Raw genomic sequence first — 24,224 nt, 5'->3', positions numbered from 1 at the left:
CACTGTTGATCGAAGTGATAATTGTCAATGCATTAACATGAAATACGTTAAGGACACTCTCGGGTCCTCAGAAGAGAGAAAATGCAGAAATGTATTGTCTTTAGAGGCTTGGCGACACCATGACTACTTGCAGGGCAAAAACTCAAAATCTTTCCAAGAATATTTGTCTTATTTCTAGTCAAAATGTCTCATTTCTAATCAAAACAATCTCATTATACTTAAAATAAGACTCATCATATTAAAAGTAGCTTGTTTTTAGACACTTTTTACTTCTTTCAAGCATATTTTCACTAGAAATAAGTAGAAAAATCTGATAGTGGAGCAAGTTTTTCTTTCTTATTACAAGCACAAAAAACCTTCTTTCGCTGGCAGATTTTTCTACTTATTTCAAGTGAAAATTAGTTTGAAACAAATGAAAACTATCTGAAAACAAGCTCATTTTTAGGTGATGAGTCTTATAGAGTTTAGTTTTGACTAGAAATGAGACATTTTTACAAGAAATAAGACAAATATTCTTGGAAAGATTTTGAGTTTTTGCAGTGCACTATCAGCTGGCAATATGCTAACGTCAGTCAGTCACATTAGCCCTTGAAAATTGGTCAACATGCCAATTCGGTTGGAAGTGGTTTATTCTGACGTTAAAAACAAGGGGAATACATGAAATACATCAGGTGTTCGTACCTTTATATACTCGTTTCTGTTGCTGCAGTCTGTTCTTAATAATGCAGTGTTTCTCTTCTACATGCACTCACTTGATATTTGTCTTTTGAAGACAGCCTTGCTCTATTTAAAAGCCAACAGCCTTAGTGGTATTGTAGCACCTGTTCAACACACAGGGTTCCTCCTCCTCGTAAGTCAAAGATGTCTTCTACCAGTTTGTCAATCATGGACGTGTTTATTGAAACTGAGACATTTCAGCATTCCCACTATTATAGATGAATTAGTCAGTGGTTTTATCCCCGTTTTACTTCTTTAGCCATATAATTGAGACTTGTGTAACATTAATAACCCCAGATTTCTGCACTTCTCTTGGTGTTTGCTAGCTCTTACTTTGTAACCAGACCCACTTTCATATATCTGCCAAGTTTAGGTGTAGGTAACTCTCAATTTTTCTTTCTTCTAGAGCTCAGCGACAGTTTCCCTGACATAAAGCAACAGTGTTCAGAGAGTTTTAATGATTATTTTTGTGTCCCTGAGAAAATAACGCATTTAAAAATAAAGTAAGGCCTCATGGGATCCAAGCATGAACCTTTACATACCTGGACTCGCTGCAGGTTTTCTGAGTGCTTTCACATTGGTGGTTTACAAGGGAAGGAAATAAATATGCATCCATGAATATGTGATGAGATTTAAAAATAAAGAAAGGATAATTGTCTTTTCTTCAGTGTTTATGGTTTAAGTGATGTGACTGAACCCCAGCAGGGTGTTTCCTGGCTGTCTCCCCTCCGATTAAACAACATTGTTTTATGTCTTAAATTCCTCTTTGATTCTGCACCTTTAACTTCACTAACCGAGCTGAGGAATCTCTGTACATCTGGCCTGATTGAAATTAAAATTATATCATTATTATAATTACTATTAAAGAAAGAGAGAAAATTTAAAACCTGCTAAATCACTGAGAATCATGTAGTTTTAAAAAATAGTGACTAGTTTAGACGAGGAGATATTTATTTAAAGTGTCTCTGATTCAAACCAACAGTGTCTGACTCACTGGGAAAAGTCTGCGGTGCCAAGTTTGTTAATATGAGGATATTTGTAAGTTTCTGTCTCTATTTATGTATACATGTAGGTAATATTTGATAAATATATGTATAAATACATAATCTATATACTAATTAATAAAGTATTATTCCTTGTTGACATTGTTGTGTGTTTTATTTGTTATTTTTTGAGTCAATTCTTTAATATTCACTTATTTTACACCCTAATGAATATTTCACTGCCACTAATTAGCTGCTGTAAATGAGCAAGAGCAGGTCTTATGGCTCTAATGGTTTATTGAGTTGATTCCCTGTCCGAAATTACAAATGAACACGCTTCAGGGCCATTTTGCCTCAAACTGCAAAGCTATACATTACATTACATGCAGTCACAGTCTCATAAAGCAATACAGCAACTTATTATTTATAATGAACAGTTCTGAGCATGTGTTTTCCCTTTCGTCGTTGCTTTTGTTTCTTTATCTAAGCCCAAAATGCAGGTTCCAATATAATCGTAATGCTTAGTAATATTAATGGTAGGTTTCATCACTCATCACTGGAAAGGAAACAAAGAAAAAGTATTGTCTTTTGTTCTCCTTTAAATTGTAGCTTTGTAACCTCAAAACTAATTAACAAGCAGACATTGTGACTATGTTTTGTTGGATTTTCAAGTGCTTTTTGGCTGAAGATGATAATTAAGCTGGAGTGTCTTCTTAAAAAAAAAAAAATCTTTAATATGATTACAAGCTGTTAAATAAACTACAACCTAACAAACTATAAACTATAACTACATTTAATTGTAAATGACTTACATCCAGTTGCATTTCGACGTCGTTAAGAAGAATCAACAGATTTGGATTTGAAAGTAATTTGTGTGTTTTCTGTGAAGATGATATTGAAACAACAGAGCACCTCTTTATTACATGCTCTAAAACCCGACTGTTCTGGAAATTATTTACAGACTGGTTGAAAAGAAAAGAACCAACAATGCCAGACTTAAACTACAATAGTATTACCTATGGTGTTATATTAAAAGACAAACAATTGGATTTAACGATAAATGTCTTACTAAGCCAAATTCTTTAGTCACAAAGCCAAATATCTAAAAACTCCACCCAATCTTCACATACTTTTTAAATGAATTCCATCTCCATATTAAGTCCCTAAAATTTATTAAGTCAAAACATGCCAAAGACCTCTATGCAATGTTCAAAAATGATCTGACTAATGTAGCGTAACAATTGTTTTAATCCTGGACGATTTAATGTATGTTTTTATCTATTTATTTATTTACTTTTTCTCTTCCCTTCTATATTTGATATGTGTTTGTTTTGTTTTTTACTCTTAATTTAATCTTAATTTTTGTTTATTTAATGTTATTCTTAATTCTTATCTCTGATACATGATGTCTGCTCTTGTTAAATTGTGGACAGATATAATATTTGCCTGACTAGTTTGTAAATGCATTTGTTTAAAAGAAATAAATAAATAAATAAGAATCAACAGTTTAGCTTTGAAAAAAGAAAAGAAAAGAAAAAAACGTAAAGGCGCGTACCGCGTAAGAGTGACGTCATTACTACGCGCCAAACAAAGGTCCATGTGCAAGAGGAAGGTACAAAAAAAAAACTGAAAGTGGTGGGAAGTTTAGTTGTTTTTTTTCTTTAGTTTGTAATGAAAACACGCAAAAAAGAAAAAACGTGGAGTTGGAGAAGTTCAGCGTGAGGTCGCGTTGTTGTTCCGCTTCGAGCTGAAGAACTGAAGCTCTGGAGAGAAAAAAGAAAGAAAAAGAGAGAAAGAAACACCGGTGTTTAAAAATTAAAAGTCCGGAGGAGCTGCAGTTTAAAAGTTTCTGTGCATAAAAGGTCAGTTTGGTTCTTTTTATTTAATACTTTAACTTCACTTTAACTTTGTTTTTAAAGCCTCGTATCGGTAGTTTAGTCACATTGCAGCGCTTTATGTAGAATAAACTTAGAGAAACTTCACTGACACTAAACAACTTTGAGTTACTGCAAAGTAACACACACTACACACTATAAATGACTACGTAGTTCCCTCTGAATGTCTGTTGAACGGCTTCTTTCTTTCTTTCTTTCTTTCTTTCTTTCTTTCTTTACTTTGCTTATAGTTGTTTTGTCATCTTTTCTTGGACCTTATCACTGCTGTATTTATGTTGCACAATGAGCTGCTGCTGCTGTTGTATCAAACTAAAGACCGAAATAAACTTAACTAAGCTTTATCTTCCTACATTTCAGAGAAAAGTGTACCACTACAGTGTCCTGCAAAAGTTTAGGCACCCCTGCTCAAAATATCTGTTCATGTGAACAGCAAGTGGAAGATGAAATGATCTCCAAAAGGCATAAAGTTACAGACGACACATTCCCTGTATATTCAAAACTTTATTTAGCTATGTCAGTAATTCAATGAAAAAAGTCAAACTAATACATTATAAACATTTCATGTCTTTATCTTATTTCTTTCAATTAAAATGATTAAGACTTATATATATATATATATATATATATATATATATATATATATATATATATATAAAATGAAGACTTAAAGTTCAGTATCTCAAAAAAATTGAATTTTACAAAAGACCAAAACATTTTTTTTTAAAGAAGCATTTTTAAAGAGACCCTGAGGAGTTTTCTTTTGGTTATAAAAGAGTCTCATACTAATGTGGATGAATCTACGTTACCCACACTTGTTAATGGGTCCATTTTCAATAAATATATTGTTTTGTCTTTATAGTTATTTTGAATGATATTATTATTTGGTGGTCGACTCGCCCAGCATTTCCTAGTTTCGGTTTCCCCGACGCTGCCCGGCGAATCGCTAGTTGGCATCGCTTATGGTCGGAACTTTTCCATAATATTCAGATTTATTGAGATGCAGCTGTATTTTAACAATAGAAGACAGTAGAACTTATAGGGCTGGGACGATACGCTTTTCTCCCGATTCGATTCTTCTACGATTTTTTTGGATGCCGATTCGATTTAAATTGCGATTCTACGATATTGCCGATTCTCTCGATTTTTAGTCTTTAGCATTTTTAACATTTATCTGCACACAAATACTGTAGGAGCCTATAAATAACATACTCCATTATAAAGTGAACGTAAACCCTTTTCAAAACCTGTACTCTCTGTATGTAAAAAAGGCTAACAAATGCACATTGCACAATATTTAAAAAAATTCAAAAAAAAAAAAAAATCGATTTTTGAAAAAAGAAATCGATTTAAAAATCGTCAAAAAAGATATCGCGATATTTATGTGAATAGATTTTTTACCCCACCCCTAGTAGAACTGTGATGGCCGTGGTTTATTGTTGTTATTGTTTTTATTGTTATTATTAATGAGTTTTAATTGATCTTTTATCTCCTTCTCTCTCCTCAGGATGAATCTCTTTGCCTCCGCTCTGTGACGAACGACAGAAGAAACAGACGAGTGGAGAAAAGATGGAGAGAGAGGATTGTGTGCATAAAGAGGAGGAGGAGGAGGAAGAGGAGGAGACGGTGATAACTCCATCCAGGAGGAGAGAAGAGGAAGAGGAGGAGGAGGAGGAAGAGGAGGAGAGGATGAAGGCGACGGAGTTCAGAGTGCGGAGAGAGCTGATTGGTGGACACACTCCGATCTCCGCCTCCTCCTCCTTTAACTCCTCCCCCTTCCTGTCCCGAGGAAGAGGAGGAGGAGGAGGAGCGGGAGGAGGCGACGATGACGACGGCGAGGACGAAGACGAGGTCAGAGTCGCCATAGTTACCATCGAGGAGGACGAGTCCTGTCCGTCCGAGCCCTTTGGCACCACGCACCTCGAAACGGCCAATCAGATCACACGGACGGAGGACGAGGACGTCAAAGAGAAGAAAGAAGAGGAAGAAGAAGAGAAGAAGGAGGAGGAGGAGAGGAAGGATGGAGAGATGGAGGAGGAGGAGGAGGGAAAAGAGGAAGAGGAAGCTGAGGAGGAAGAGGAGGAGGAGGTGACGTCACCGTCGCTGCACCTGCAGAGCCAGGTAAGACCGCTCGCCTCGCACGTGATTGGCCGGTTTGAATACGTCCATGGAGAAGCAGGTGCACAGGTTGTTGTTACTATGACAACAACAATGTGGTGGAGAAAAAAAAGTTTAAGTTTTTGTTTTTATTTTCACATTTTACACAAAAACTGACAGAAAAGACACGAAATGAACATAAAACATTAAAAATATTAATATAAAAGCATAGTAAATATCAATACAGCTCTGGAAAAACCACTCCCAAAATGATCAGTTTCTCTGGTTTCACTATTTATAGGTTTGTGTTTGAGTAAAATTCTATTTTTTTTGTTTTTGTTTTATTCTATCAACTACCGACAACATTTCTCCCAAAATTGAAAAAAAAATATCGTCATTTAGAGCTTTTATTGGCTGAAAATGACTAATCTAGTCTAAATAACAAAAAATATCAAGTCTTTTCAGACCTTGAATAATAATAATGCAAAGAAAACATGTTCATATTTATTCCTGAACAACACAGCAAGAATATTTTAACTCAGGAAGAGTTTATAAATCAGTTTTTGTGGGATAATGTCGATGTTTAATCCCAGCAGTGGTTTTTATATAAAACCAGATGTGGTTCAGGTGATGACCTCATCAGAGTCTCATTAAGTAGAACGAGTTGTGTTTGTGTTTGTTTAAAAAAAGAAAAGAAAAGAACGACTGTCATACATGTAGAGATGCTTTTAAGAAACATTTGTGAAAGTGGTCTCTTGTTTTTTTCCAGAGCTGTATCTATAAAAGAAAAGCTATTAATACTTTGCTTGATCAAGGTGTATTTGTCAACATGTTGGAAATAATGAACATTTATACGTCTTATTTATTGTATTTATGCAGCTCGCTGTGAATTCATTAGATCAGCATTTACAGTTTCAAAGTGAGTTCATAAAAGCTGAAGAGTTTCTGAATTGATCGATTTATTTATAATTTATTGATTCTTCTCTAGTCGGACGTTGAACATGAGAACAGTGTTTCTCTCTCTGAGTCTCTGTGGTTTTTTAAAGAAAATGGTCAAACTGTAGATGTTTCTACGGTGGAAAAGTTAAAACTTCTCTGTGTTGATGTTGAATCTGAAGCTCAGAGTTATTAAATATTGATTCTGGCCGATGGATCAATCAGCGGATCGATCGTCTCTGAGGGTTGAGCTGTGGAGGATCGGTTGGTTGTGCAGCGAGGCAGCGGCCAGCAGGGGGCGACCTTGACCCAGCTGTTTTAAAGGTTCAATCTGTAAAAAAATCCTTGTTTTTCCGTCCAGGGTCACGTGATCCGTCTTTTCTTTTATCCCAGTTGTTCAAAGCTCAGTGTAAATGTGTAAAGGGGCAGTTTGTGTTGTTTTCTGTGCTGTTTTTTGTTTCTTTTATGTCTTTAAACAGCCAGACTTTGACTTATCTGGTCACTCAGAGTGGATTTTGTTTAAAAAATGGGGTGTTTGTATCTGGTCTGGCTGTTTAAATACATTAAAAATAATCAAATCTACAGCACATGAGTCAAATATATTGTGAATATTTCTCCATGTGTCAAATTCAAACTCCGAATACCATACCATACCACACCAGCTTTGATTATAAAGCACTTTAAAAACCCAGTGGACCAAAGTGCTGTACAAAATTAAACATAAAATCGGCATAAGACACAAAATGTACATAAAACGAAACAGAATAAAACCAATAAACATAAAATGCATTAAAAAAACACTATATAAAACCAATAAAACCATTTAAAACATAGCACATAAGTAAAAATGAGTCAAAAATACATAAATAAATGTCAAACATCATTAAATGATCCAGAAGTTGGGGAAAAGTTCTTCATTTGTGAAATAATTAAGCGTTAACTTTATTAACTTGAATAACTTCAATGGTTTAAAACTCAGGTGAATCAATAATAAATGTTTATACTTCATTATAATATGTTGTTTATTTGACCAGTTTGAGTTGAATTTAAATCACATTTTTGCTCCTGAATCCACCAAACTGCTGCGATCAAAGATTTTAGTTTTGAAACGACTCATTTTCAAGATTTGATTTGATCCGTTATCAAAAATCTGATCAGATAGATTAGTATCCGAACAACTGGAGGCCTGGTTACACACTGACCTGTTGTGTTGTCCGTGTGCGTGTGTGTGTGTGTGTGTGTGTGTGTGTGTGTGTATGTGGTGGACGATGACATCAGCGTCTGTGTGTGTGTGTGTGTGTGTGTGTGTGTGTGTGTGTGTGTGGCATTCAGGTGCCATTGTGTCTGCTGTTTGGTCGTCTTTACAAACAAACCAAACACCACCTGCTCCCTCTGTGTGAAAGTGTGTGTGTGTCTGTCTGCCTTTCACTCTTAACAATGGAACGACACTAGTAGCGTCACGTGACCTGCTGTCGTTCGTATCGAGTCGAGGCTTCGTCGTGCTGCGTTCAGGTTCAGAAACACTTTATTGATCCCCAGACTTTTTAGACTTTATTTATTTCCACATATAAAATAGAACAAAACATTTACTTTATCTCTCGTACTAGTAAGAAAAGAAATGTGCAGGTGAGGTCTGAAACCCGAAAGGCTTAGGACATGACCTCACCTTGATCAAACAAATTATTGCAGAAAAGAAATAATAATCACATAGCTTGTGCAAGGTAGAGAAATAGAATAAAATTTAAAAATGTATAAATCCCCACAGGGAAGTTTATCTTTGAATCGTATGAGAAATCAACATAAAGTGTGATATACATGGATAAATAAACTATTATTGCTCAAATAAAAGCAGAATATGAACAGAATACAATAAATAAGATGAAATGGAATAAGAATAAATGAAAATATAATAATAATTCACATATGTACGTGTCCTTAGAGTTTAATATACTCAGTAAACACAGTTAAACAGCTTAATAGCAACAGGCAGGACTGATTCCTGTGTCGCTTTGTTATACATTACAACACTTAAACTAAACTTCAGAGGAGTTAAACTGTGACCAGAGTTGATCATAGACTAAATATATATCTGACGTTCTCATTAACGATTCAACAAAAGACACTTGAACGCCTCATTTATGAAACAATGATATTAAGTGAAGCGGCAATTTCCTGAAATGTAACTGACACAAAATCAGTCAATTAATCAATGACAGTAATTTAACTGTTAGTTGCAGCCACTTTTTCTATTACACACACACACACACACACACACACAGACACACAGACAGTAGGTGTGTGTGCAGGAATGTGCAGCAGTCGACATTCCTCAGATTCCTCACACGACTCGCCGCTCCATCGGGATCATGGGATATGAAGTCTGCTGCTCCTATGGGAACTCTCATCGTAAAACACACACACACACACACACACACACACACACACACACACACACACACACACACACACACACACACACAGACACACACACTGATGGTTAATTAATTCATGTGGCGGCGGCGGTGCAGTTCTGGTCTGTGGCCACTAGAGGCAGCGACGTGGAGACGAGATCTGATGACGGACAATTGATTTGACCATGTGTGTGTCTGTGTGTGTGTGTGTGTGTGTGTCTGTGTGTGTGTGTGTGTGTGTGTGTGTGTGTGTGTGTGTGTGTGTGTGTGTGTGTGTGTGCGTGCGGACTGAGAATCTAGGGCACTAATCTGGGGAGACATGCTCTGTAATCTAAGAGCATTTTTTTTCTAGATTACTACACATATGGGAGATTATACACACACACACACACACACTGGTCTCTCTATAGTTGTGAGACTCGTTGGTATAATTCACATTCCCCGGCTCCTTTAAACCTTTAAAGGGATAGTTCAACGTTTTGGCAAATTGGCCCATTGCCATAATCCTTATAGTCATAGCAGTAGGTTCGTTACCTTTAATTGTCGGTGCAAGCTGTTTTTAGAACGGCGGAGCAGAGCCGTGAGCTGCTCAGAGCTACGCTACGGAGGCTCATGGGATTTCTTGGTTTCCACTCATCAAACTCATCAAATACACAATCCAACAACTCCACAACGCTCTGGTGGACAAGTTGTGACCTGCACATTCACCACGCTATGAGATAATAACACAACGTTACCAGACAGAGTTGTTTTAGAGGGAAAATCATGCAAAACCGCTGATGTGCGTTGCCTTCAGGGACAGTTTTACAGCAAGCAGTCTCTGTATTTCCCTCTAAAACAACTCTGTCTGGTAACGTTGTGTTATTATCTCATAGCGTGGTGAATGTGCAGGTCACAACTTGTCCACCAGAGCGTTGTGGAGTTGTTGGATTGTGTATTTGATGAGTTTGATGAGTGGAAACCAGGAAATCCCATGAGCCTCTGTAGCGTAGCTCTGAGCAGCTCACGGCTCTGCTCCGCCGTTCTAAAAATATCTTGCACCGACAATTAATGGTAACGAACCTACTGCTATGACTATAGGGATTATGGCAATGGGCCAATTTGCCAAAATGTTGAACTATCCCTGTAATTATGAAAGTGTGAATCATCAAACAGCCTGACAAAACAACAATGAATGTCCTCACAATGATGGTTTAACCAAACACACACACACGCAGGAATTAGGCCTACAGTATATTAATGCAGTTTAATGCCGAGGTCAGAGGTTTATCTTTGTTGTAAACCAGTTTTCTACGTCGACAAATTCAATCTGTTCGATAATTCACTCAGATCTCACACACACACACACACACACACAGATCATGCTAGGGTCAGATGACTGGTGTGAACACAAGCACATTAGAGCAGCAGTGGCACGTCTGGTATGTGAACACACACACACACACACATCACAGGGTCCTGATTGAGGTGTTTCCTCTGTGGAGGAGCGACGACGGATGATCCCGAACGCGTCACGGTTCATTTCCTGTCCGTCGACCTCGTCCGTTGCCGACGCCGACGACGAGGAGCAGGAAGAGTTGATTTCATGTTGCTCAGTGTGACCGCCGTCCTGTGACTCGTTTTTTTCCCTACACACACTAATCGGCGTCAGTGGAGAAACAGCTGTAACACGGTGGGAAACTCTCTCCAGATGGGACTGAATGATCCTGGCTGGTTAGCAGCGTCGCCGTGGTGACGGAGGACAGTTAAAGTCGTACCTCGCTTTGCCATATCTAAAACTATTGACCATGATGGAGCTCAGGAAGTGGAATCAAACGTGTGATCCTCGGCCCGAGTCCGGCCCATATACGGGCAGATTTCAGCCATTATCCTCCAGTGTTTCTGTCCCTGATCTTTAAAGGGATAGTTCAACATTTTGGCAAACTGGCCCATTGCCATAATCCCTATAGTCATCATAGCAGTAGGTTTGTTACCTTTAATTGTCGGTGCAAGCTATTTTTAGAGCTACGCTACGGAGGCTAATGGGATTTCTTGGTTTCCACTCATCAAACTCATCAAATACACAATCCAACAACTCCACAACGCTCTGGTGGACAAGTTGTGACCTGCACATTCACCACGCTATGAGATAATAACACAACATTACCAGACAGAGTTGTTTTAGAGGGAAATACAGAGACTGCTTGATGAAAAACTGTCCCTGAAGGCAACGCACATCAGCGGTTTTGCATGAATTTACCTCCAACCAACCAACCTTGTAAGATCAGAACCTCCGACCCGTAATCTCTTGTTTATTTATGACAGATAAGACTACTAGAGCTGCCGCCCAACCAAAGATTTTCTTGGTCGACCAGTTCGTTGTCATTTAGGTCCATTGGTCCGGTCAGACACTGTTCTCACACGTCACACAGGTTGAGAACTTGATAAATACTGAACTTAAAAACCAACAGTGAGTGGGTGTCATGAATTCCTGTATCCGGCCCTTCAAATTAAAGGCCCTCTATCCTTTCATACACAGTTCATTCATATAGATTTTGACCTAATTTTGACTTGAAGACACAGCTCCAAGTGTTTTTTTATTTATTTGTTTTTTCTGCGAACAATCAAACATACCATACCAACTTTATTTATAAAGCACTTTAAAAACCCCAGTGTACGAAAACACAAAACTAAACATAAAATAAACAACACATAAGACTTTAAATCCATAAAATGCAATAAAATACCAATATATGAAACCAATAAAACAAGTTCAAACACAGAAAATAAGTACATTTTGTAAATATAGACTACACAGATATACACATGGTAACATGGTAGATGATAAATAACGTTATCCTCCGCTCCATGGATTGATTTCTCACCAGCTTCGTTGAAAACAAATGCACATGGAGGAGAGGAGGGTTAGCAAGACTGGAGTTGCGTAGTTCCCCTTTAAACATAAAAATTAAACATGTTTGATCGTTTTGCGTCCAGATCAGAGAGTCCAACTCCACCTGGAGCAGTAAAACCACCACAATATACAACACAACAGACACAACACAGTGAAGAATGACTTGTTTGTGGCCGACCTGGGATCGGGCCGCGCCCCCCGATCGGAGGACAAACTGAGCGCTGAGTCGTCTGATGTGGACTCGACCTTTTATAGGAGGAAGAAAAACATCTCCTAATGGTCTCGGTGTGTCTTTATTCCACTCATACACACCTTAACACACCCACATACCCATCTGTGTGTGTGTGTGTGTGTGTGTGTGTGTGAGCGCACAAGGTCACATTCCAGCGCCGGGCAGCATTCCAGCCAGTTAGGTCCGACGGCCGATCTCGCCGAGTCAGCGCACTACACACACACACACACACACACACACACACACACACAGAAATACCTCGAGCTGCGGCAGCATTCCTGGAGTCTTGTGCTCGTCAGCAGGACGGAGGGTTTGAACCTGCGATCTGTGAGTTACAGAGCAGAGACTCAGAGGGACGAACGGGTTCAGTGACTCAAGTCGTTGAACGTCCGGTTGAACTCTTGAACGTTTGAACCGTCACACACTCGTCTCCTTTACTGGACACTTCATAGTGAGTGACAGGAGACCGAGCTGTGTCGGCATTACACAACAAAAGATGAGGAAAAATATTCTCAAAATAACATACAACAGATTGTTATAAGTCTTAGTGAAATCCGAAGTGGCAACAATATTAAAGGGACAACGAGGAGTTTTGGAAAAGCGAAGCGTTTTCACACTACATTTATGAGCCTCCGCGTGCACCGTGAAATTCTTTGCCCGGCACAAGACAGACTCATGTTTTCATTCATCAAGAATTAAAGTCAGAGGTTGGAAGACGATCACATACCGTCGTAGTTCCCACCATAAACGGTGATTCGGTGGCGTTATTCTCATGACTCGCCACGAAACCAAAATTAAGGAAACGCTGGTCGGCTCGACCAGCATTTCCACCACCACTAATAATAACAAAGTAACGATAGAGACAGAACAATATATTTATCGAAAATGGGCCCATTAACAAGTGTGGGTAACGTAGATTCATCCACATTAACGTGAGACTTTTTTATAACCAAATAGAAACTCCTCGTTGTCCCTTTAAATAGTTTCAAGAAAAACACAGGATATCTCTAAATGGGCTAATTTTAATCAGCCCCAGCTCACCCAGTCTGCTCTCATTCATTTTCCGACTGTGGATGATTGACAGGTCTCATGTCCCGCCCTCGCCATTGACCGACTGTGTGGGCAAATTTCATTCAGCCCACAGGCCGATCGGTTCTGACCAATCAGCAGGGTCAGTGATTGACAGGCGTCATGACAACGCCCCCTTGGTTTACTTGTCATTGGGGCTAATTTCATTTAGCCCAACACCGCTGTTTTCAGACCAATGACAGGAACCGGAGGGAAAGTTGTGTTGTTGTGGGAGGGAGGAGACAGAAACAGCGGCGCTAGGCGCTAGCATCACAGGTAGCATTACTTTACCGCTCTAAACTGTCTTTGCTAACATGAACGAAGTGGAGAATCTAGTTTCTAAACTCACCGGGCGATAAACATCAGACCAGAAAGGCCGTCGATATGAGATGCGTGTATAAGCATATTGTCTTCTTTTTTTTAAAAATGAGCAATATCGTCGTGCGTGTGTGTGAGAGAGAGAGAGAGGCCTAGTTAGTTGCTATAGTTTTGTGCCAATCAGATGGGATGTAACTTTTAACTTGAACAAGAGAGAGTTAAAGTGTTGAGAGAGAGCTAAAGCAGAAGTAAAGCGATCTGGTGGTTTTGGCTAACTTCCTGTCAGCCGATGGAGTTAGCAGTCCCCACCCTCGTCCCTACGTCACCACATTCACGCGCATCCCTTGGCTGCACACACAGAGAGGACCGCCCCTTCATGCCGTTCTCTCTCCTCATTGGATAAAGGTTGTAGGATACAAGGAAAGTTTTCTCTTCGGCTCAGAGAAGAGCAGAGTGACTGACAGACCCGTGTTTCAGACCAAACACTCTATAGAAGTGATTGTTGTTGGAAGATATAACTATTTAAGACTTATATTAACACAAATATTCTGCTTACTTTTGCTTTAAAGTGTTGAAGACACTTTGTTTTTGGTTCTTGACTCATGATCTTACAGTTTCTAAACAGTCGTCAGTGGCAACAGCATCCGATCTGCTGGAATCATCAATCGATCAGTCAATCAATACCCAAACTTTATCACATCCAGGACAAATTAATTCACTTTGATAGAAAAACGTACACGATTCGTTGCATTTCAGTTCTTTCATTAACACGTTAAAACAGTCGGATGTGCTGTCGTAACCACGGACGGACGGACGGACGGACGGACCAGGTGCTACTTGTTGTACAAATAAAAAAGTCTTCAGTCTCCGCTCTCGTCGTCGTCTACTGCGTCGTCACCGTGGTAACCCGACGGCAGCTCCCACGCTCCGATTGGTCGGTTCCGGAGGGGGAGCGTCTGTGTTGCGGCTCCACGTGTGTTTCTGTGCAGCACCTGTTCCTCATTGTCCTCTCTCCTTCTCTCCTTCTCTCCTTTTCTCCTTTTCTCACACACACACACACACACACACACACACACACACACACACACACACACACACACTCTCTCTCTGTGTCTGTGTTTTACAGTGTGTAAGGCGACACTTGAAGAATGCCAGTAAAACCTTCAGTCCCGTCGTTCTCGCCCTCCCTCCTCCTGTTTGTCTTCCTCTGATCTCCGTCTTCATGTTGTTTCTCTCGCTCCTTCCTCATCCGACCTCCTGACTCGGCCACTGCACAAGTTTTAAAAGGGATAGTTCAACAGCGTTTTGGCAAATTGGCCCATTGCCATAATCCCTATAGTCATAGCAGTAGGTTCGTTACCTTTAATTGTCGGTGCAAGCTGTTTTTAGAACGGCGGAGCAGAGCCGTGAGCTGCTCAGAGCTACGCTACGGAGGCTCATGGGATTTCTTGGTTTCCCTCATCATCAAACTCATCAAATACACAATCCAACAACTCCACAACGCTCTGGTGGACAAGTTGTGACCTGCACATTCACCACGCTATGAGGTAATAACAGAACGTTACCGGACAGAGTTGTTTTAGAGGGAAATACAGAGACTGTTTGATGAAAAACTGTCCCTGAAGGCAACGCACATCAGCTGTTTTGCATGAATTTCCCTCTAAAACAACTCTGTCTGGTAACGTTCTGTTATTATCTCATCATAGCGTGGTGAATGTGCAGGTCACAACTTGTCCACCAGAGCGTTGTGGAGTTGTTGGATTGTGTATTTGATGAGTTTGATGAGGGAAACCAAGAAATCCCATTAGCCTCCGTAGCGTAGCTCTGAGCAGCTTAATAACGCAATTCATTATAGAGAGCCTAAGCAGAAGCAGAAGAAAAGAAGAAAAGAAGCTCGCCATGGGACCTCAATTCAGAAAAAATCTCTATGTAAGTGAATGGGAGTCAAACTTTTATTTCGTGATCTGATTGAATTGTGTTATGAAAAAAAAAGACCTTAACCTCTTTAAAACATCGCGTTTCATTTAAAAAAATCAGCAGACCTCCAAATTGAGAGTTACTTCCTGCTTCCTCTTAGACTCTCTACAATAATAAGTATAATAGTGTGCCTATACAACTGCATTCATAGAAAGGAAAAAGACAATATAACCAAACCTTAACAGAACATAATAAAAACAGAAGAGGACACTGTAACACTGAATATTATCAATTATACCATATATTGCGATTTTTTTCCCCTTTTTGACTGAGCTACGTTCACTACTACTACTACGTTCAATGTTTGTATGTGAAATGTTAGTACAAAAAAATCTATTCAGTGCTTTTGAATATCGATACATTATTGCGAAACAAAGTATTGCGTTATTTCAATGTATCAGTGTGTAGCCTGAGAGGCAAAACTGAGGGGAAGCTAGATTTTCAAAGTGTTGTGATTAAATATCTGATACTGTGGAGGCCACACAGTAAAAAGATAATGTTTAAAAGGCTTTTATTTTGAAAAAACAACCTTATTAAAATTAAAGTTACAGAAATAAAAGCAGAATTTACATCGTCTTAACAATGCAAACAGCTCGTATGTTTGGTTCCTGTGTATTTTCTCCTGTTGAACGTGTCGATGCATCGCAGAGAGGAAACGTATTCTCTTCTTCTTCCTCCTCTCCTCCTCCTCTGTCCTGATTGTTAACACTCGATTTCTCCCCTGAGACACACACACACACACACACACACACACACACAGAGAGAGCTCCTCATTAAAATATACATGAGCACTAAGTCCCTTACATCCCTGCAACACTCTCTGCATCTATTATTGATACACACACAGACACACACACACACACACAGACACACACACACACACACACACACACACACACACACACACACACACACACACACACACACACACACACACTCTGCAGCCACAGTGTTTATTTGCTTTATGAAGCACCTGTTGTTTGCTGCATTGCACCTCTCTAATCGTTCCCCCTGGAAACACACAACTCGGCCCGTGTGTTTAGATCCCGTCAGTGACCACAGCATCCGTTCTGCTGACAGGAGGCTGTTGCCGTGGGAAACGGCATCTTCAGTCTGCCTGAGGCTGGTCGGTCGCACAAAATAACAAACCTTATATTATTAACATTTCTCCTTAAGCCTGAGGTTTTTTCACTCAGGTGTTTGGTTTAACTGACTTTAAAGGGATACGCCAACATTTTTTTTATGTGTCTTGCCTCACTCCCGAGTCCATGACCAGCAGATAGATGCCATCCTTTCGACTGTGCGTGCAGCAACAAGGGAGATAGAGCCGTATCGTATTTTCTTTAACTTTTTTTTTTCTTTTTTGAGAAATTTTGCCTGTTTTTCTAGAATTTTTTTTTTTTTTTTTGAGAATTTTTAACTTTTTTCCAGAAATTTCTCTACAACATTTTCAAAAATTTACACCATTGGCCCTAATTTGAACGTATATATCGACTAAAAAGTAATGTTCTTCAGTCTCAGAACAAATATTTGTGTAATTCTGGTGTTTGCTTCAATTTTTTTGTAAAGAAGTTTGAGAACCACTGCGTTAGACCAAGGGTTAAATTTACGCCGGATTATCCCTTTAAAGGTCCAGTGCGTAATATGGGGTTAGTAGCAGGCTATATTCAGATTTTTACAATAAACTTTGACAAACATTACACACTGGACCTTTAAGGTGTTTTAACTGTATCTAAAGATGGTTTCATTTTGTTTCTCTTCACAATAGTTTATGTTTTAAAAGAGTTAAGTGAGTGTGTTTGTGACCTCCGACCCCTCCAGTGTGTGTGTGTGTGTATCGTTGAGTCTGAGTGTGTGTGTAAGTGTGTGAATCTAAGTGAACTGGGCTCGGTGGATGTTGTTGAGTCGTCTCTGAAACCTGAAGCTCTGATCAATCTTTCACACGTTCCTCTGATCCGCGCTCCATATTGATTCTTCACACACTCGCAGGCTCAAACACACACACACACACATATATACACACACACACACATACACTGGAGCCACATCTGCCTCGGCCTTTGAAGTGTGTGTACGTCTTTGAAGTGGTTTTCTCTGTTTCCAGTGTCTGACAGTAGTTAGCTCAGAGGATAAAACACACACACACATACACACACATATACACACTTATGCACACACATACACACCCATGTTTCCTCATACATGCAGAAGAGGTTTTGTCAACACACACTTTAAGATGTTATTGCTCTCAGACACACACACACACACACATTTCTGGAGTGTGGGAACGACTCAGCTGTTTTAATGCAGAACACACAGAGTTTGGGGTTTTACAAGGCCGAGCCCAGACTCAGTGGGTCTGCTGCTGCATACCAGAGAGACAGAGAGAGAGAGAGAGAGAGAGTTAACAGTGGGACTGGGTGGAGACGAAAACAAAGAGAGAGAGGGAGAGAGAGATGGAGGGATGGAGGGATCGTTATTGAGACAGACATGTGAAATATGGAGAGGAGGAGGAGAAACAAAAGAACGAACAAGAGAGTTTAAGAAAATAAAGTCTTCATCTAAATATCATTAAATATATACGAGAGGTCGCGATGACTTCACTTCACTTTTATTTAACTCAGGAGCACAAACATTAAAGGGATAGTTCAACATTTTGGCAAGTCGGCCCATTGCCATAATAATCCCTATAGTCATAGCAGTAGGTTCGTTACCTTTTAAATAGTCGGTGCAAGATGTTTTTAGAACGGTGGAGCAGAGCCGTGAGATGCTCAGAGCTACGCTACGGAGGCTCATGGGATTTCTTGGTTTCCCTCATCCAACACCTCATCAAATACACAATCCAACAACTCCACAACGCTCTGGTGGACAAGTTGTGACCTGCACATTCACCACGCTATGAGATAATAACACAACGTTACCAGACAGAGTTGTTTTAGAGGCAAATGTAGAGACTTCTCGCCAAAAAACTGCCCCTGAACGCAACGCGCATCAGCGGTTTTGCATGAATTGAATTTACCTCTAAAACTAGCCGACAAAGCAGCCGACATTCACCACGCTGCTTCCAACATGTGATCGTTAGAGATGAGATAATGAGATAATAACACAACGTTACCAGACAGAGTTGTTTTAGAGGTAAATTCATGCAAAACCTTTTCAGTTTTTCAGCAAGCAGTCTCTGTATTTACCTCTAAAACAACTCAGTCTGGTAACGTTCTGTTAGACTCGGCGACTGCAAAAGGGATAGTTCAATATTTTGGCAAGTTGGCCCATTGCCATAATCCCTATAGTCATAGCAGTAGGTTCGTTACCTTTAATTGTCGGTGCAAGCTATTTTTAGAACAGCGGAGCAGAGCCGTGAGCTGCTCAGAGCTACGCTACGGAGGCTAATGGGATTTCTTGGTTTCCCTCATCAAACTCATCAAATACACAATCCAACAACTCCAAAACGCTCTGTGGACAAGTTGTGACCTGCACATTCACCACGCTATGAGATAATAACACAACGTTACCAGACAGAGTTGTTTTAGAGGGAAATTCATGCAAAACCGCTGATGCGCGTTGCCTTCAGGGACAGTTTTTCAGCTGCAGTCTCTGTATTTCCCTCTAAAACAACTCTGTGTGGTAACGTTGTGTTATTATCTCATAGTGTGGTGAATGTGCAGGTCACAACTTGTCCACCAGAGCGTTGTGGAGTTGTTTGATGGCATCAACTTCTCAAGACGTTCACTCAGGACCAGACGTTAGGATCAGGTCTAATGTAACCCAGTCCAGTCAGAGAGGCGTTGGTGTCGGTGTCGTACTCGACTGTTTGATAGCGACATGTGTTTTTAATATTTGGTAGAGAAACATCTATTGGAACCACCTGCAGGCTGATTATGACACGTTCTGGTCCAACAGCTCCGGACGAGGATTCATGTGTTTCATTCAAGTGTCCAGACCAATAAACCGGCTGTTCTCATCACATGAGCAAACGCAGCCAGGAAACAATCGTCTGAAGTCCGATTCAACTCTGTCAGACTCTGTGTTTCCTGACGATCAGAGGGAAACATTTGTTTTTCTGCTTTTTGTTTCTGTTTTTATCTCATTAATCATCTCTCACTCCCTGCATGCAGCCTGGGAATCCTGGGATCAAACCTTTTTAATTATTTTGTCGCTGCCTTTTTCTGATCCTCAGTTTGTTTGTTTGTTTGTTTGGCTGCAAATGTGTTGAAACCAAGCGCTCCTCTCCAAAAACACACACTTTGGTTGTTGTTTTTTTACCTCTCTCCTGCAGCAGCTGTCGTATGGCAAGCAGATTTAACATTTAAAAGCTAAGTTTGACTATCCGTAGATAATCAACAACGTCTTTCTGACTAGTCGTAACTACATTTTGAGTAGTTGGATTTTTCATTCAAGATATCTGTAATTCAGTTTTGCCTTAAGTCAAAAAGAACATTTCAGATATCCGCAACTACGTTCTTCCTAGGACAAATGACGTCACTTTTGCCGTTCATGTGTTTGGGGTTTGTCATTACAGATATCTACAATTCAGTTGCAGATATCCACTATGTGAATTACGGATATCTGTAACTGAATTACAACTATCCCTTATTCCAGTTTGAGATATCTACAACGTCATTTCGCCTATAGTCAAAACTTAATTTAAGATATCTGAAAAGGGACATGTACTGTAGATATCTTTAATTGAGGTGAATTAAAGATATCTTGAACTGGAATTATGACTAGTCAGAATCAAATTGTAGATATCTCAAACTGGAATTAGTACTAGTCGTAATTCAGTTACAGATATCCGTAATTCACATAGTGGATATCTGCAACTGAATTGTAGATATCTGTAATGACAAACCCCCATACACATGAACGGCAAAAGTGACGTCATTTGTCCTAGGAAGAACGTAGTTGTGGATATCGGAAATGTTCTTTTTGACTAGAGGCAAAACTGAATTACAGATATCTGCAACACACATCCAGTCTGGCTTTTAAATGTTAAAATGGCGGCTTGCCAGTTGCCGTAGCTGTCAATCACCCGACCTGCTCTGACCCCGCCCTCTGGCGCCGATCCACATCCTCCTCCTCCCTCTCTCCCCCTCTTCCTCCCCCATCTCAATCAGGATAATCACAGCCTGGACGACCTTTGACCTCTGGCCCTGTTAACCTGTAAATCTCTATATCTGTGTGTGTGTGTCATATCAGTTTCGACCACTGATGAATAACAAAACACTCTGGACTCTTCTCACTCATCACTCCTTTCCTTCTTTCCTTCCTCTGCGTTGCAACACGTCCTCCCTCCTTCTTTTCTTTTCCTTCAAATCTGGTCCTAATTCCTCCTTCATCTTCTTCGTTTTCTCCTATTGTCATAAATCTGAATTCAACATCTCCGTCTTTCTGCTTCCAATTTTCGTCCTTACACACACACACACCAAACTAAAACCACATCCAGATAAAACGACTTTAGAAATGTTGATTTTTTTCCACCGAAGGAAGAAATAAAAAGCTTTTTTACATCTTCATCTAATGATCACATGTTGGAAGCAGCATGGTGAATGTCGGCTGCTTTGTCGGCTAGTTTTAGAGGTAAATTCATGCAAAACCGCCGATGCGCGTTCCGTCGGGGGCAGTTTTTTGGCGAGAAGTCTCTGAATTTCCCTCTAAAACAACTCTGTCTGGTAACGTTGTGTTATTATCTCATAGCGTGGTGAATGTGCAGGTCACAACTTGTCCACCAGAGCGTTGTGGAGTTGTTGGATTGTGTATTTTATGAGTTTGATGAGGGAAACCAAGAAATCCCATGAGCCTCCGTAGCGTAGCTCTGAGCAGCTCACGGCTCTGCTCCGCCGTTCCAAAAACAGCTTGCACCGACAATTAAAGGTAACGAACCCACTGCTATGACTATAGGGATTATGGCAATGGGCCAGTTTGCCAAAATGTTGAACTATCCCTATTTAAGCCGCAACATTGTGTCCGCCGCTACTTCCTTTTTTTAAACATGTTTTACTCATGAACAGTTTCTTACCACTACTTCTTTATACAGCATCTAACTACTAGATAAAAAATACAGTCCATACACTACAACAGGGGTTCTCAACTAGTCTCACTCTGGGCTCCACATTTTCCCATGGTCATTAAGTCGCGACCCACTTTTATAGAATTCAAACCAAGATTTTTTTTTAAAGCCTTTAAAAACTAATTTTGCTCTTTATTGAGCAAAGTGCATTTCAGAGCACATGAATGAAACTGAGGAGTTACCATGACAACTGCATGTACGGAAGTGAATAAAATAATATCAAACTGCACAAAATGGAGACCAACAAAACAATATATTTGACTTCTAATGCATCTCTGCATTCAGAGCATGTTCACTAAAGTGGATAAATATCAAATTGCACAAAATAAAGACCCACAAAACAAGGTATTTTCACTGCATTCAGGCCACATTAATAAGAAACTGATATCTTTGCATTCAGAGCAAATAATAAGAAACTGTGGAGGACCATCACAACTGCATGTGTTCACGTGTCTCGTGTGCCTTTCAAAATAAGTTATTTTTCAAAATAAAAGACATGTCCAACATCAGATGTGCATTAAATATTATTTACCTTTTTGACCAGCTGTCCGCGACCCATCCAGAACGGGTCCGCGACCCACTTTTGGGTCCCGACCCACCAGTTGAGAACCACTGCTCTACAACATGTGGTTTTTGTGGTTTTTTCATGGCAGCTTAGCAGGAGATGGGGGAGGAGGAGGGGGGGGAGGGTGTTGAACAGGTGAGACAGATTGGAGGTGTTGTGTGTTTTGTCTCTTCAGGCTGTGGGTGAAGGTCTGACCTCCCAATTATCTCCCCCCTCCCCCTCCCCCTCCCTCCTCCTCTGTAGGAGTTTCAGTGTGACGACCTTTGGGGTCAATCAGCTGTGAGAAAGCTGCGACCTCCTTCAACCCCCCGTTGGGCTCCTGTGTGTGTGTTTAGGAAAATTACTGTCCCTATGTGTGTGTCTGTGTGTGTGTCTGTGTGTGTGTGTTTTCCAGTAGCTAATCCTTCCGGTCGGTCCGGTCTCGCTGCCTCTGCTCCGCGCTCGCAGCCTGGCTCCAGGCGACAGTGATGAATATTTGGCGAATAATTGACCTTTTAACTTTAGTGTCAACAGGAAGTCGTCATTTAAATTTGTCAAATATTTTGGTTAATGGTCAAAAACATGTCATTATTTTCTTTTTTGTATCTCTATGAATGAGAATATCATGGAAAACTCCATTTTAAATAGTTCAAGTTCAATTGAGTGAATATAGATGAACATTATGATATTAAAAATGCTTTTTTTAATAATCATTTTTTTGGAGATACTGAATTTTAGGTCTTAATTAAATGTGAAGCCATAATCATTACAATTTAAACAAATTAAATAAATAAAGACATTATTAGTTTCACTTTTTGAATTGAATTAGTTACATAAATAAACTTTTCCATGATATTTTAATTTACTGAGATGCACCTGTATATTTGTTTTTTTTGTTTTTGAATGGGAATAGGCATATACGATGTATAAACCGACAATACACTGACCAAAAAACAGACAAACAGAAGACAAAAGACAGAGCAAACCTAACAACACAACAAAAACATGACCAAAACAGGACAGAAAAGCAAAAAACACACAAGAAAAATAAAACAAAACAAAAGAACAAACAACTACAACAAAACAAGGATGTGAAACTACTAAAATTAAATTAACAATAACTACTTACATACACTCAAAAGTAGGTTTTTCCCATTTTTTGTTATGCATTTCTACCTTATCTTGATTTGATGCGATATTTTTTCCAAAAGAAATTGGCGTCGCACTTAAATTCTAAAAAAATAAAGTTCAAAAGTGTTTTTGTTTGGGTCTTAAATAATATTTTTATATATTTGTTGACTGTTTTGAGTTTGTCGACCTGTTGCAGAGTGGTTTTTGGACCAATCAGATGCCTCCCTGATGAGACTGATGACGGTTTACACCAAAATAAAGTGATATAAGCTCATCACTGGTGGAAGAGTCGGTTGATTCTGTTTATTAGCCGATGAATAATAATAGATGTAGGTTCAGACGCTCCAGAGTTCAGTTTGTGCACCAACATGAACGTGGGTGAAGCTGCTCTGTGCTCTCTGCAGTCTTGTTAACAGCTGCTGCTGTTTGACTTTCTCAATTAGTTATTGATCTGGGCTGATTGATCAGTGCTGATAGTGGAGATCTGTGACGGTCCGGCTGCTTCGTTCGAGGGTTTCCTGCTCGAAGGGAGGCAGCACGGATGCCGGTGGTAGCAGGAGGGGATGCAGTGTGTGTGTGTGTGTGTGAGGTAATTGAACCTGCAGGAGGTCAATAATGGAGGAAAAGGTGGAGGGAGAGATGTTGACTGCAATCAGAACAGACACTTTGTCACAAGTGAGTTTTGCTGTTAGAAACAGAATGAGCTAATGATGCTAACAGAGATACAGCTGGGATGAGCTGTGTTGTTGAGCTAGACTTAACTTAGCTTTGCTTAAAGCAGAAGTAAGCGATCCGGTGGTTTTGGCTAACTTCTTGTCAGCCGATGGAGTTAGCAGTCCCCGCCCTCGTCCCTACATCACCACATTCACGCGCATCCCTTGGCTGCACACACAGAGAGGACTGCCCCTTTATGCCATTCTCTCTCCTCATTGGATAAAGGTTGTAGGATACAAGGAAA

The 24,224-nt window shown here is 39.9% G+C and overlaps 1 protein-coding gene across 1 annotated transcript in view; it reads left to right on the top strand.

Annotated features, from left to right (window-relative positions):
• Positions 1–5,131: 5,131 nt before the first annotated feature.
• LOC146968728 (F-box/WD repeat-containing protein 7-like) overlaps positions 5,132–24,224 on the top strand; it is a 52,607-nt gene continuing 33,514 nt past the window's right edge. The window contains exon 1 of the mRNA XM_085759570.1: positions 5,132–5,713. Within this exon, the coding sequence (XP_085615696.1) occupies positions 5,162–5,713 (552 nt within the window). The 5' untranslated portion in view covers positions 5,132–5,161. The remainder of the gene's footprint in view (positions 5,714–24,224) is intronic.

Source organism: Trachurus japonicus, chromosome 18, assembly GCF_045865225.1.
Source record: "Trachurus japonicus isolate A0001 chromosome 18, Traja_1.0".
NCBI lineage: Eukaryota > Metazoa > Chordata > Actinopteri > Carangiformes > Carangidae > Trachurus > Trachurus japonicus.
Note: the sequence above shows the minus strand (reverse complement) of the source record. Positions and strands in the feature narration are given on the sequence as shown.